At 49.8% G+C, this 15,155-nt stretch overlaps 1 protein-coding gene across 4 annotated transcripts in view; it reads right to left on the reverse strand.

Annotated features, from left to right (window-relative positions):
* The window catches only part of RNF144A (ring finger protein 144A), a 45,420-nt gene that overhangs the window by 19,003 nt on the left and 11,262 nt on the right, over nt 1-15,155 (reverse strand). For 2 of the 4 annotated variants that reach the window (XM_029232032.1, XM_029232028.1), the window contains exons 2-5: nt 13,613-13,717; nt 13,415-13,475; nt 7,479-7,686; nt 3,272-3,422 (exon numbers count right to left, since the gene is read on the reverse strand). In XM_029232032.1, coding sequence (XP_029087865.1) covers nt 3,272-3,422; nt 7,479-7,686; nt 13,415-13,475; nt 13,613-13,717 — 525 coding nt within the window. Of the gene's footprint in view, nt 1-2,376; nt 2,618-3,271; nt 3,423-7,478; nt 7,687-13,414; nt 13,476-13,612; nt 13,718-15,155 lie in introns of those variants that run through there. The other 2 variants (XM_029232030.1, XM_029232029.1) reach the window with 2 other exon arrangements.

Consider the following 15,155-nt stretch of genomic DNA (forward strand, 5'->3'; position numbering starts at 1 on the left):
GCGTGGGTGAACGCACGCCTCTTCTGGCTGGAGCTTGTCCTCTCTGGGGCCATTTCTGATGACTTCTGTCCACGGAGACTCTCTGTTCCTCGAACTCCTAATTCTGTTTTCTTTCACCCACACACCACGGAGAGTAACGTCCCACTTTAAGCCCCATTTTCCCAGGCTGCCTCTCACGGCGTTGCTCTGTAGACTCCTAACAGCCTTTGGATTTGTTTTCTGAAACGCAAGCTGAGCTGCTCTGCGTGACCCAGCTGAAAAGTCTTCAGGGCTCTCGCCTGGCAAAGCTGGACAAACCCGGGGACTGCACGTTACAGTCCCTGGGGCCGCCTGGGGAAACGCGGATCCTGACTCTGGGTCGGGGGAGGGGGGGGTTGTACCCAGGTCACAGATGCCCCACGTGGCCCTCATCAAGCTGCTGTTGGACCAGTGTTTGGGGGGCACGAGCCCCCGTGCCAGAGGTCCAGCTCTAGCTCGGCACGGAGACCCTGGTCACGTTCCCCGCCTCGGCCAGACACAGACCACGTACAGGCCACATCCTTCCTGACCACGTCCTGTCCTCTGGAGGTGACCCGTCTCCCACATTCTGCCCTCTGCCTGGTCAGCTAACTCTCCATAGCTGTGCCCACACCCCACTCCCACCCCAGACCCAGTGACCCGCCCCGGAGGGGCTGCTGGGGACTCCACACCAGCCGTCTTGTAGCACTGTGCTCACGAGGACCAGGTGCTGCTAGGGGCTTCTCAGTCGGGAGGTCACCAGCCCCTCAAGGTCACGGATTTTTGCCAGCGACATCCTGGCAGCCCAGGCCTCCATGCGGAGTTGAGTTGCCAACACTCACGGCATGCTTCCTGAGCAAAACAAAAGCCTTCTCCCTAACAAAAGCACTCCAAGATGCTTTTACAATATAAAAGTGATTTCATCGTGACTTTTAAGTTCCTGGATGAAGCCCTTGGGTATACCCACCGCAGGGCCTGCCAGGAACCTAGGTGCGTGGTGAGAGTGAATGTTCCCCTTACATTGTTCAGAGAAGCCTCATCAAGCTTCTGGGTGGAAGCAGAAACAATGGTGCTGGCGAAAGAGAGCACGGTGGACCAGATGCTCGCAGATAACAGTGAATTCCTCAGAGCAGCTCCACCACGGAAGGTGTGAGACTTCCTGTCCTACTCTGGCTGACAGTGACTGGTCGTACCCAAGCTGTTGGGTCTTAGGGTCTGAAAGATCAGAGAGTGGATGCTGAGTCCGTTCCTCACTCCTTCGGTGCTTTGGGGAAAGATGGTTAACCTTCCTGGACTGCTTCTTAAAGTCAGGAAACAATCATTCCACCTCTCACAGAAGGAGTGCCCGTATGAAACAACAGGGCTGTGGAGCGCATGTCACAGATAGGCTAACCTTCAGCCCACGTAAGCATCACTTCATAAATAGGGACCATTTACCACCAACTCCAAAAACGATAGAAGGCGAGCGGGTCCCTTCTGTCTGTAAGTGGTGAATGTTGGGCCCGCAGGGGCAGCAGAGAAGCAGTGCAGTCCTGGGCCTCACGGGTGAGGGCGGGGCCTGGCGGGGGGGCAGGGGCAAGGACGAGAATGGAAAGAATCACCCTAAGATGACTGATAACTCCGGGAGGTGTACGTGCCCAGGAGCCGGTGCTCGGAGAGGAAAATTCCCGAGAGGAGGGAAGGGGGCCGTGTAAGCCCCTCCTCCGTCTCAGAAGCTCTGCTGCTTCCAGACACACGTCCACGCACTTGCCCTAAATCACGGCTACTGTCCTTGATTGACCGCTGCAGAGCAGACCCCCTGTCCCTCAGGGTCTGTTTTCTGTGGTCACAGGGTCACTTTTCAGCAGCTCATCACCTACAGAGGAAAACAGGCCACCCTTGGCCCCAAGGACACTGACCTTCAAGGAGGAAATTGCCCTGTGCTACCTCTGTCCCTGGTCCGGGCAGAGTCAGGACACAACGGGGCCTCTGGCCGGCAGGGACTGTGCTTTACAGCCGAGTCAGACGGACACACAGACGGACAGAGAGGGTGTCTCTCCAGAGACCAGAGCAGAGAGAGAACAGCTTTGGGCTCAAAGGGAACAGACCTCGGGGAGGTCACGGTAGCAGGGGAGGTCACAGCAGAAGCAATGCTCCCTCTGGAAATCTGTGTCTGTCCATTTCTAATACTTCCCCCCAAAACATCTACCAGGAGATTTGATAACATGAGGTAAAAGTGGCATTTCATTTCCTTCCCCCTTTAGGAAAAGTTGATAAGGAATTGCAAATTGCAGGCCAGACTTTAGATAATATAACATAATTTAATAATCAGTTTTCAAAAAAAAGAAATACAGTAAAATGCAAATTACATATATATATATAATGTATAATACAGGGAGACTATATATAGCCTATATATGATATATAGAGGCTATATATTTGGACTATATATAGAATTATATATATGATAAATAAAGAAACTATACACATAAAGCCTCTGAAGGCCCTGAAGACTTTTTAATGCTTCAGACATCATTCTGAACAGCAGAGACAGTGCAGGGTACACTGGGGAGATGGTGGCCGTAGGAGGCCAGAAGCTTCCATTCTGCCAGACGGCAGAGGGTCTGTATGTTCTTCTGCCCTGCAGGTGACACGAGTGTCACTAAAGTAACTGCCCCGCGCCCAGTATCCGCGGTCCCCTGCCTCCATCATCCTTGCTATTCCAGTAACGGCCCCTGCTATGGACTGTTTGCATTCCCCAAAATCCCTGTGTTGAAGCCCTGACCTGCAGTGTGATGGTGTTTGGAGGTGGGGCTGCTGGGAGGTGTTTAGGTTCAGAGGAGGTCATGAGGCTGTGGCCCCCGTGATGGGATTCATGTCCTTATAGGAAGAGGAAGAGAGTCCAGAGCTCCCTCTCTCTGCCAGGTGAGGCCACAGCGAAGGCGGCCGTCTGTACACCAGGAAGAGCCTCCAGAACCTGATGACGCCGGCGCTGATCTCAGACGTCCAGCATCCAGCACGGAGAGATCAACGTCTGTTGTTTCAGCTCCCCGATGTGGGGAGATGCTGAGATCCTACCCACCCCTTTAACACCCAGGCTGAACCCCAGCCTGAGCTGACCCTTCGCTCCCAGAGCTCCTGCACAGACTCCCATCTTTTGATACCACTGCATCCAGGGAGCTCACATTACCATAAATACGCACAGAGAAAACGCCTGACAGTGTAACTTCAGTGAAGCGGCTGGCGCACGCCTCCGGCTTCAGCCTGACCCACAAAGCCCCCGCCGCGTACTCACGTCCAGGGACTCGAGGCAGTACCAGCAGAAGGCGTGCTTGCAGTTCTTACACATCATCTGTGCGCACCCTTCATCCCGCTCGATGTAGACCTTGCACTTGGGGCAACGTTTGATGGGCGCGTCGTCCTCCTCCAGTTGGAAAGTGGAGCTGCTGAGGGAGAAGCTGCATCAGGGCTGTGCTCAGAGGGCCACAGGGCCAGGAGACACCTGCCAGCACAGGTTAACCCTGGAAGCACTAGCTCAACTAGAGGGACTGGGGTCACCTGTGAAATATGTTGAAACCAAAGACACTCGAACTCTGGAAAACAATCACCGAAAAACTGTGAAGCAGCCAGTTTGACTTGGGGAAAAGAAAAAGCAAGATCAGCACATGTCTAAATTTAGACGTGCACAGACAAACCAAAGAAAATAGGGCAAAAGGCTTAGAATGGAGGTCTCTGAATAATGGGATTATGGTCGAATTTTATGCCCTTATTCATATAATTGTATACTCTCCTAAGGGTTGATAACACATGGTATGTTCTTTGCCATTATCAGAAAAAAATATTAAAAAACACACACATACACACTAATCGCTTATTAAGATCTACTTGGCTTGTCTGTACAAAACTGTTTTCCTGAGAGGTCTGAGCAGGCCCACAGGGGTGAGCATGGTGGCATTTAAGCTTGGGGTCAAGTGCAGCTCGTCTGCACACAGGCTGGGTGGCAACCTCTCTGAGGCCCAGCCTTCTGGTCAGTGTGAGTGTGACAGATGGGGTTATGCATGTGTGAAGGGCAAAGGGCAGTGCAGGCCTGTGTGGAGTGCCCAGTAATTGGCAGCAATGATTCTATGCTGTTCATAAAAAGACAGACTAGGTATCTTTTTAGGTTGACTGTAGAGCGATGTCCATCCCATGCTATTCATCTTAAAAGACAGCTAAAAATATGGAATCATCTGGAAAAAGAAGCCATCAAGGGCAGTTATCACTGAGTATGGGGCACGTACTGTTTGAACTCACTGCAGCTACTCAACGTCACCAGGAGAAAAATGATTTCCCATTGGGGTGAGCAGCCTTTTCAGAACCTAATGCATTCATGAGTATAAATTCACTACAAGTGAGCAAATTCTGGCATCCTGAGTAAATTCTGGCTGAAGGATCTTCCACAAGCATCATAGTGAATGTCAGCCTTAATTATGTCATCACTTTACACGGTTGTCTGAGGATCAGTGAGCTTCCAAACAATTGCAGTCTCAGGGTTTTCCTAAGCTCGAGGCTCCTACACCGTGGGGCACGTGCCCCAGCTTAATAGCTTCTTGTTTCGTTCACTAGTACAAGGTGACCAGGTAAGACGACCTGGAAGGAAGCAGTATGTCCTCGTAGTCAGGGGGTCTGGAGACAGACATGCAAGCCCTGGCTGGGCTGTGTCCATACTATCAGTGTCCACGTCTGCAGACATGAGGCAAACTGCATCCGTCTCAGAGCGGGGGATGAAGATGTAAAGAGTTTCTCTGTGCTGAGCACCTAGAACCCAGCACGTATATAGTCATCACTCAGTAAACGCTAGTTGTTAGTAATACTATTACTGAAAGATAATACAACTGTAGCTCAAATTCATCTCTCATTTAACAGCAAACTGCGGACCAGCCTGGCTGCACAGAATGAGATTTACAATGAAGCAGCGTTGTCATAACACGTGCAGGTGCCTCCGTGGGGACGGGCAGGGGCCAGCCGTGCGCGGACGCTAGCTTCCTCCTTCTGGAACGAGCTTGATTTCTAACAAAGGCCAAAAGTCAGGAGGTACCAAGTCCCGTGATTAAGGTTGACTATCAGGTTAGAAAACATTGTTTTGATTTGAAAGCCAGGTGTGACCTTAAAATAATGAAACCAATTTTCTCATGTGACTCATAAACTAATTTTGAAGGAAATGCCACGAACAGAGGCCACGTTAGTGGAGAGTGGAAAGTGCCTCTCCGGGAGACTTTTCAAGCAGAAACAGTTAAAATATGTAAGTTCTGGTGCATTGCGGCATGGAAATTATATGGTATAGACAACAGTTTTCAAACATTTTCTGGTACCTTAATTATATTTAAAATGATTATCAGTAACAACTACTACTATACACTCAAACTTGTGAAGGCAGGTAGGAGCCTTTTGACAGTTTCATCACAATTTACATGGTCTAATGTCTTTAAGGGGCAAACACACAACATAAATGAGCGGGGCTCGTCAGGTGGTGGGTGGGAATGGGGGTTAAAGGAAGATTTAACTTAAAGGAAAAAAAAAGTCTCTTATATGAAAATAACCGAGTGTGTCCTCAGTTATAAATGGTAGTTGACAGTCAGCCCAGGGGCCAGGGAGACAAGAGGGAGTGGTGAGGACTGTGGCAAAGTAAAGATGCCAGAAACCCCAGATAAAGAAGGGGTTGCTGCCCAGCTCCAGACACCTGTCTCCTGTGTGGGATGAAGTTCCATGTGGCTGGATAAGCCAGAAAGTCAGATTTTTGGGGGGTAAAATCTCTGTTTTTTATATTTTCACAAAATGAGATTTGTGAGTTCTTATTCAAATTGCCCTTGTGTCAGTTTCTTAGGTTGCACAACCTGATTCTTTTTTTTTTTTCATTTTGTTTGTTCTTGTTCTTTTTAAGGTATATCACGGATGATTTAATATACACGTATGTCGTGCCACCGTGACATGATTGCAGTCTTTGGGCAATGACCTCCATGAAATCAGAGCACCACAGATGAAGAAATACTAAGTCGTCAAGCTCCCAACACCCACCACCCTCCACCTTAAGAAGGTTTTATGGATCCCTTCTCCATCCGTCCCAAGAGCAGGACACCGGCTCTTCCTGACTCCTGGTCTCGCTGGTTCTTGGAAGGGAGGAGCCCCTCACTCACTAAGCGGGGCCTTCTCTTAAACAGTCACCCGACTGCTTCACAAGGGCACAGCCCCGCCTGCCCTCTACCTGCTTCTTCCCCAGCCTGGAAATCCAGCTCTTCCGGTTATGTGTAATCTGTCACACTCGCAGTGTGGCTCTCCTCACAAAATTATGAAGGATCAAGACCCTAAGTATAAGTTAAGTGATCATTCTAGCGTTTCGGCGCCTGCTGTATGCCAAGATTTGGGGTGACAACGCCCAAACACACACAAAAGCTCAGCCTAGTGGAGGGACTGGCCACATAAACAGATGAACTAACAGCCAACAAGGCTGGTGCTGTCATCAATGCAGACGATCTCCAGGGGGGACACAGAGGATGGGTCTCCAACCCTGCCCCGGGAACTGGGAAGCTTGACAAAAGAGGGGACATGAGCCACGTCCTCAAGGGTGGCAAGGAGTCCCCAGGGAAAGCAGGAGGGCGAAGAAGGGACATTCCAGGCACAGCACAGAGGTGCAGGCGGCAGGCGACAGGAGTGCGTCCGGCGTCGCCACGAGGGTCCCTGGGCAGGTCGAGCTGTGGTGAGAGGGGCGGGGGCAGCAGATGGGGACAGAGGAAGACAGGCTGGTGACACCTTCAGGTGGATGGTGAGATTTACTCCACCAGAAACTGGCCTCAACAGGCGCTGGGCCACCTCTATCTGACTGAACCAGATGCCACTGCAGATACTGGAGGACAAAACAGCTGAATACGATCAGTTTCTATGCTTCAACCTACTAAATTTCAAGGTACGCAGAGTGATGCTGTGGTGTCCACCTGGCCATCCAGGCTGAGGGTCTGGTGGGGGACGGGAGGGCAAAACCGCTATAGTGGTTTACTGCATCCTTCCTGCCAAGGCCCCCATTTCAGGGACATGTGGCCCCCTTGGCCTCAGGCACCAGAAGCCTGTATTTGGCGATCCTTCTGGTGTTTCTAACCACTGCCCCCCCTCGTTTCTGCTCCCGCACCCCCATTTCGGATCATCTTCAGCACAATGGAGTCTTGGCAAAACTTCAGGTTATCACAGGACTTAAAACCCTGCATAGGAACTGACTGTTCATACGTTTGCCTTTCTGGATGGGCAGAGTGTACTCTGTTTCTTATGCAACTTTATATTTCCAGAGGCTGGCACAGTGCCAGGCACATAATCAGTTCTCAAAATTTAATAATAAACAAATCCAGGTCTGAATGGGACCCAAGAGAAGACTGACCTTGGAGACTGACCGGGGTGCAGCCCTGTCCTCCCCAGAGGCACATTGCGGGAGAAGCCTGATTCCATCTCCCAGCCTGCAGCCTGTGCCCCGAGCGTACCTGGTCTCCCCGGGAAGGAAGGTGATGGGCATGGTCTCCGGGCAGCCCTGGCCAGGGTGCCAGCTGGCTTTGCAGGCGGAGCAGAATTCCGTGTCGCAGGCTTTGCACTGCACCAGCTGCGGGGTCTGCAGCCCCATCTCCTGGAGCTGGCACACAGCCTGGCAGGTGGACGCCGGGCACCAAGTCCGACAGGGGTCCAGGAGCACCTCTGGCACAGGGAATAAAAACGGGCAAGTCAAACTCCGCAGGACTAAGGATCTGGCGGGGCTTCGGACTGATGGACACGGACTTCACGTATTTAAGGGAGAAAAGGAAATCAAGGTCAGACATAACATCCCCTTCACGATCCGGGACCCATCTGGCTCTACCTCCTCCCCCCCAGGCACTCCCCACTTCCCACTCCACTCACGTGGGGGACAGCAGATCCCCAACTACCCCCAGAGTCCTCGTGTCTCAGGAGCCCCTACATCCTGGAAGCCTTGTGGTCCAGGGACCACGTCCTGCTCGCTGCCCGCCTGCCCTGGGACATAGCTTCGTGAAGTCAGGCCCGTCCTTCAGGCTCATAGCCTCACAACCTAGCCCAGTGTGGGGCGTGCATCGGGCATCCCAAAATACTGGTTAAGGATGGAAGGAAAAGAAGGAAGGGCGATGGCTGATTCTTCTTCCCATCAAAGGTCAGACCTCTGACTTATGACTGTCTCCCTCCCAAGTTCAAATCTAAGCCCTGAGCTAAGGACTGTATGAAATTCACTCTTCAACAGCAGGCTTTCCCTCTGAAGTGGAGCCCACATCACTGAGAAGGCTGATTTGATGAAATCAGTCAGGAAGTTGATTCTGAAAAACAGAACACCACAACCCTCCCATTCCTTCACATCTGCTTTCATATCTCACATTTCTTTAAATAACGGTCCCGAGCTGTCCTTCACGTAAGCCTGGTTACTGGTTCCTTGGACCCTTTGTCCAGTGTGACTGGACTCTCAATGCAGGCCAGCGGGAGGGAGAGCTGGGCAGGAACCCACACGGATGCTGATGCAAGGCCAAAACGCCGCGAGGGAGGCCAGAGGATTCCAGGGTGTGTTCAAAGGCCTCCAAGTCAGCCACTGAGGGTCGCTCTTGAGAAGGAACGGACTGCATTGTGCTGGGAACTTGGAAGCAGTGAAAGGCGCTTGCAGGGTTCTCGGCCACGTGACCAGCGACGGCCAGGGTGGGTGGGTTCACCCACATCAGAGACAGGATTTGTAGGCACTGGGAACTCCAACAGGCTGGGGCTGTCATGAGCTGCAGGCGTCTGGGCCTCACCTCAAGAGGCCACCTGTGTGTTTGCCATGCTCCCCAATCAAATGTGGATTCAGCCCACCATGAATGAGCTCCTGTCAGGTACTACTGGACTAAAACCCATCTCACCATCCAATCCGGGGGCTAACAGTAAGTATTTCAGTCTTTGAGGGCCATGAGCTCTCCATCCAACTACTCAGCTCTGCTGTGGTAGCACAAAGACATCTGTGTTGATCCGTAAATGAGTGTTCCAATAAAACTTGATTTATAACCCCAAGCCAGGGGCCGTACTAATTTGGCCCACTGGCCATGGCTGGCCGACTCCTAACCTAATCTAACTTTTTTTAAAAGGTGAATTAATCAACAGCACAAAAGTATCAAATTGGTAGGTCTGGCAGAAGCTTTAGAAGACTTGCTAATACAGAGGAACACCTGCATTCAGGAAAATGTGATACTTTTTAATTGTTTTTCTTTATAATAAGGTAAAATCTTCCTGATGCGCCTAATAGTGAGCGAAGGAGTAAAGTTCGCTCTTGTCACGATGAGCTGAGCGTGGTGGATTTTCTAAGACCGTCTCTGGCTGTCCGATCCGAGGCAGTGGTTTTCTGGGAAAACGCACGTGTGTGGGGCAGCGGCCTGCAGGCCCCTGGGCTGAGGAGGCAGGAGGAAGGCAGAGGGAGGGATGCAGAGGCGGCCTGGGGCACCAGGGGAAACACCAAAGGCCGCTGCCCCAGGGTGCTGTGCCTTTTAGCAGGCGGCCCTCCCCCTCCGTCATCTGGAATTTCTCTAAGAGCTCTGCCTCCGGTACTGGTGTGCTGGTGGGTGAGCCAGGGTTTGCCGCACCTACATCACGGGGCCCCTATGTGCCCGGCCCCCGAGGGCAGTGCTGCGGGATGTGCGCGCTCGGCCTTCCAACAGCTGGACACGGGCAGGTACGTCCTCAGCGGGGTCTGTTTCCCTGCCAACTTGGCAAGGTGTTTAGTGCTGTTGCCCCTAAAGGGACAACACTGTCCAGTTTAGACCCTTCCAGTTCCCACCGCTCCCCGCTTCTGCTCTGAGGAGCCTGTGACATCAGGAGGGGACCAGCAGAATCTCTGCCTGCATCTCACGGCAGAGCGCCATCTTCCGTCCACTCCTCTTAGATGGCACGCGTGGCTGCGGGCGGGGGGCGGGCGGGGCGGAGCTTTTCATGAAAGGCCCAATTTTATCATGCAGCGCACAGCAGAGGAGACCCAGTTAGGGTTTCCATGGTAACGACTTCAACTGTGTGACCTGTGTCCTTATGGCACCGCCCATCCCTATGGGAGAGACTCCCTGTGGGAGGCGTGGAGGGCAAACACTCTGCTCCATGGATCTGCTAGCTCAGAACACCATTCTGTCGTGCGCCCGGCACACATGCCCCTGTGGGCACAGCCTGGGCTCCTCTCTCAGACGTCTATTAGAATGCTACATCATCACCCCGCTGCTGGAGCCTGCCAGCTGGTTGTACAAGATGGGATGCAATCAACAGGAAAATCCACACCGGGCAACAGCAGAGGTTTTCTTTCCAGGATGTGTATATACATACATATCTATGTCTGTCTATCTATGTATTACATATATATGTTATACCATACATTAGATACATTATATCATATGATATATTATAACTATTATAAATATTGTATCTAATATATATATATACATATTTGTATATATTTTCACACAAGCAGTGTATTTTCTGGCACACTAGAAGAAACTCATCTTAACTCCCATCTCCCAAAGGTATATTCATAATAGATTAATGAAGCAGTTCCCTAATAGCTCTACTTATCAAAAAGCCCAACTTTTTTAAAAGATGTTTTTCTTTCCTTTCTTTTTTTAACATCTTTATTGGAGTATAATTGCTTTACAATGGTGTGTTAGTTTCTGCTGTATAACAAAGTGAATCAGCTATACATGTACATATATCCCCATATCCCCTCCCTCCCACCCTCCCTATTCCACCCCTCTAGGTGGTCACAAAGCACGAGCTGATCTCCCCGTGCTATGCGGCTGCTTTCCACTAGGAATCCATTTTACATTTGGTGGTGTATAATATGTCCATGCCACTCTCTCACTTCGTCCCAGCTTACCCTTCCCCCTCCCCGTGTCCTCAAGTCCATTCTCTGCATCTGCGTCTTTATTCCTGTCCTGTCCCTAAGTTCTTCAGAAACATTTTTTTTTTTTTTTTTAGATTCCATATATATGAGTTAGCATACGGTATTTGTTTTTCTCCTTCTGACTTACTTCACTCTGTATGACAGACTCTAGGTCCATCCACCTCACTACAAATAACTAAATTTTGTTTCTTTTTATGGCTGAGTAATATTCCATTGTATATATGTGCCACATAAAGATGTTTTTCTTTCTTAAACACAACTGTCCTTTGAGAAGCACACTGTGAAGGGCCCAGCATCCCCACTCATACTGGTCCATTCTCACTGCCCTGGATATATAAACAAATGCCTACAGCGTGGTGTGGTCAGTGCCCAAATAGGAGCTCGTGTGTAGTCCAGTGGGGAACGCAGGCAAGGGCGATGGACCTTCCCTGGAAGCTTGTTTGTTCCCAGCCTTGGGGGTCTTCCAGTTGGGAGAGTAGGTGCTCAGAAAGCACCTCACAGCCTCCCTCCTGGCTTCCTGCTTCCCAAGGACCTGGCTGGAGGAGTGGGGAAACTCAGATTGAAATCAAGGCTCTGATATAAGATGAGACGTGCAAAGTTCACAGGAAGACAGTGTTTGAAACTTTAACCATAGGACTTTTTAGTAACTAACGGTTGTCAGAAAATCATGGCAACTGTCACTTTTAATCCAGTCACCATCCTCATTTGAAAACGAATTTCAAAGGGAGGGAGTACGTTGAAACTTGCTCACTGATCCTGTCTCAGAATTTGCTCAGTGACCAGCTATAATCAAGAGCTGTATTTTATTAGCCCTAACATTTTAACATTTCATTCAGACCGGTCTCTGGTCCTATTAAGTCCGAGTCCTTTCTGTGTGTTTTGCTGCTTTGAACGTAATGCTAGAAAAATGTTTTAAAGTGATGGGTTTGAGAGATATTTTTTTAACCTAAGTCGAGTTGGGTTCATTATTATGCAAAGGAAAAAAAAAATCTTTGACTAAACTAAAGTTCGGAAGAAATAACACAGTTAAAATTATTAGGTAGGAATATTTACCCAGCTGCGTTTTTAAATTCAATGTCATAGAAAGTTCATTTTCTTGTAACCCAAGTAACTGCCAGTTTCTGTCAAGATTCCCACTGGAAAATGTTTTCAGAAGACGCTCAAAGTCTCAGAAATCCAAATTAATTTTATTGCTCCACATACTGACTTTTGCATCACATGGCATTATATTTAAGCTATAAACTGCCCCAAACCAAACAATATATGGCATTTGACTAAATAAACTCTTGAAAACAAATTTCAATGCCATCAAAAGTCCTGTTTGATTTTTTTTTAGGTTGGCCACACATTACCTTTTTTTTTTGTTTGTTTTTTCTTGAGAAGTGACCCTCAAGAGGAAATGCAGCTATCTTTAGCAGTTCTTTAAAAAAAAAAAAAGAAGAAAACTTTCCACATTCAGCTAAACTAAGAGTCTCTGGACACTTTCCTCTAGTCTATTCCGCATTCCATTCCCATCCTGATGGTGTTTTCCTGTAAACACGCCACCCAGGGCTTCATCTCTCATAAATGCCTGATCCAGGCAAGGACTGAGAGCCAGTCCAGGAAGAGCGGGGAGCAAACTTCAGTGCTCACAAACTGAGCTGAAAATTTTACAGTGCGGATGCAGCATCTTCACAATAAAGTTTTACATACAGAGCATCTTCTACCCATGTCTCATTCTGCTCCTTTTCAGATGAGCCCAAGGTCCAGAATATAGATGAAAACGAGGCCAAACAGAAGCCACAGACTCTTTAGAATACCATGTTATGATCCTGAAGTATTTCAGACAGCAAAGAGAAAGACCCATCCCGGACGCTCAGCGTGTCTGAACTCTGGAGCGGCCCGGCTCCAGCCAGCAGGGCTGGGCAGGGCACTGCGGGGGATCTGGTCCACACCCCACCCCACTACCCGCCAGAGATGGAAATCAGGGCACGTCAGTTAGTCTCTGTGGGTGTCAGGTTAACAGACAACCTTGTCGGGCTGTCGGGAGACTTGGTGAACTAAAGACTCAGCACCCACTGGTCCCAGCATGCACGACGCAGCCTGTGAAGGCGATGGACATGCGTGCGGTCAGGATGGCGAGCGCCACGATTCCACCCTGCGTGACCTCGGGACTTGCTTCCAGGCCTTTGTATCTCTTAAATTCTCCGGAGGTCAAAGAATTAGTTCTCAGACTGTTAGGCCTTAACCTGGCTGGAGAATAATGCCCCACGAGGGTCTCTTTAAACTACCCCCAAAATCCCAAACCCCTAGAAGCAAGCTGCGTTTCACGAATCTTTCCTGTTCCTAACTAGATCCCCAACAGAGGCCTTCCAACTGTGAGCTCTGCAGAGAATTCAAATGACAGCCGAACTTTAGAAGTCTAATTTACATCAATGTTTTCACTTCTGCTGTAGCCAAATGATATATAATCACAATCACCCAAAGCACTCCCCGAAGTTACCCGGATTCTGTCACGGGCTAAGGCACTGGGGCACCTACCTCTTTCAAATTGTAGCTTTTTGTATTTTTGCATGATTTCAGCTGCAACCATACACTCGATCTAAGGGAAAAAAGAAAAAGGAGTATAACAATCTGAGGGCTAGACTACAATGCCAGGTCAGCCTAGACAGAACCCATAACCCCCGATCCGCTGAGGAGCCCATGCTCGTGCACCCCAGTTTTCCCAGCTGAACGTGCCTCGTTCTCCTGTAGGTGGCCCTGTTTGGGGCAGGCAGCATCAGGGCAGCTAATTGCAGTTTCTAATCCTTCTTTGATCAAGAGTTCCACATACTGTTTCAGGCACTGAAAAAAAGAAAAAACAAAACAGAGAAATATCTGTAAACGTCTTTACTTCCCTAAGGCTGAAGGAGCAGTGAGGCATTAAAAAAAAAAAAAAAGGGCAAATCAAGAACATTGTTCCAATGCGTTTTTTTGTATATTTGCCGTGTAGCCATAGCAACGACCAAATTAGGGGTTGTATTCACTCAACAAATATTTGCGGGGTATCTCTTCTGCACCGGGACTAGGGATGCGGGCTGGACCCCTGGGCCCGACCTCGGCAAACACCATGCCAGTGCGCCCAGGGCAGGAACAGAGGCATCGAGGGAAGCAGGGAAGCCGCGTCCCTCAGACACACGTCAGACGTCAGGCGCCACGCTCAGTCCCCTATATTCCATTGTTTCACGTGCTCCTTAGAATATTCTCGCAGGAAAGGTGTGACCATGTCATCACTCGGGTGTGAACACTGAGTCACCAAAGAAGGAGCTGCCAGCTTACCCAGACAGCAAGGGCAGAGCCCAGATTCCAAGCCAGCCTCGCCTGCCTCTAAGTCGCCCCTGCACCCCACACCGAGAACCCAGGTATGGCTGCCCATCCTCCTTCAGGGACCCCTTACTTACTGGGCAATTACTTGCTACCACCTTCCGCTACTTGGCAGTCTGGCTGGACATCTGAAGTAAGTCAGAAAAATCAGCGAGGGACACAAAGCAAAGTTCATACCAAAGTGAGGAGGCCTTTCCCAATGCCAGTTTACTCTTGGCTTCACTGTCTGCTAGTCGTAAAAATCCAATACTCCCTTAAAAAGCCTTTGTAAACAACAAGTAGAAGAAAGGTCATGACCTTCCCTAGTTGCAAGCTCACTACCATTTGTGACTGAGACAAACACTGAAGCGCTTACATCAGAACTCAAAGAGCATGGGAAACCAGACCTTTCAGTGAAGGGACGACAAAGCACAATATCTCACCAGCGTCTCCAAACCTCCTTTCAGTCACAGCCCAGTGGAATACTGGGGCTCACAATTCCACCACCACTACACTATTATAATAACGCTATTACGTGTCATAGCGATTCATCAAGAAAAGCACATAAACTGTTGGTGGGAATGTAAACTGATACAGCCACTATGGAGAACAGTATGGAGGCTCCTTAAAAAACTAAAACTAGAATTACCATAGGACCCAGCAATCCCACTGCTGGGCATACACCCAGAAAAAAACATAATTCAAAAAGACACATGCAGGGGCTTCCCTGGTGGCGCAGTGGTTGAGAGTCCGCCTGCCGATGCAGGGGACACGGGTTCGTGCCCCGGTCCGGGAGGATCCCACATGCCGCGGAGCGGCTGGGCCCGTGAGCCGTGGCCGCTGAGCCTGCGCGTCCGGAGCCTGTGCTCCGCAGCGGGAGAGGCCACAACAGTGAGAGGCCCGCGTACCGAAAAAAAAAAAAAAAAAAAAAAAAAAAAAA

The sequence above is a fragment of the Monodon monoceros genome, unplaced genomic scaffold, assembly GCF_005190385.1.
Source record: "Monodon monoceros isolate NGI ecotype Baffin Bay Population unplaced genomic scaffold, NGI_Narwhal_1 Super_Scaffold_19, whole genome shotgun sequence".
Classification (NCBI taxonomy): domain Eukaryota; kingdom Metazoa; phylum Chordata; class Mammalia; order Artiodactyla; family Monodontidae; genus Monodon; species Monodon monoceros.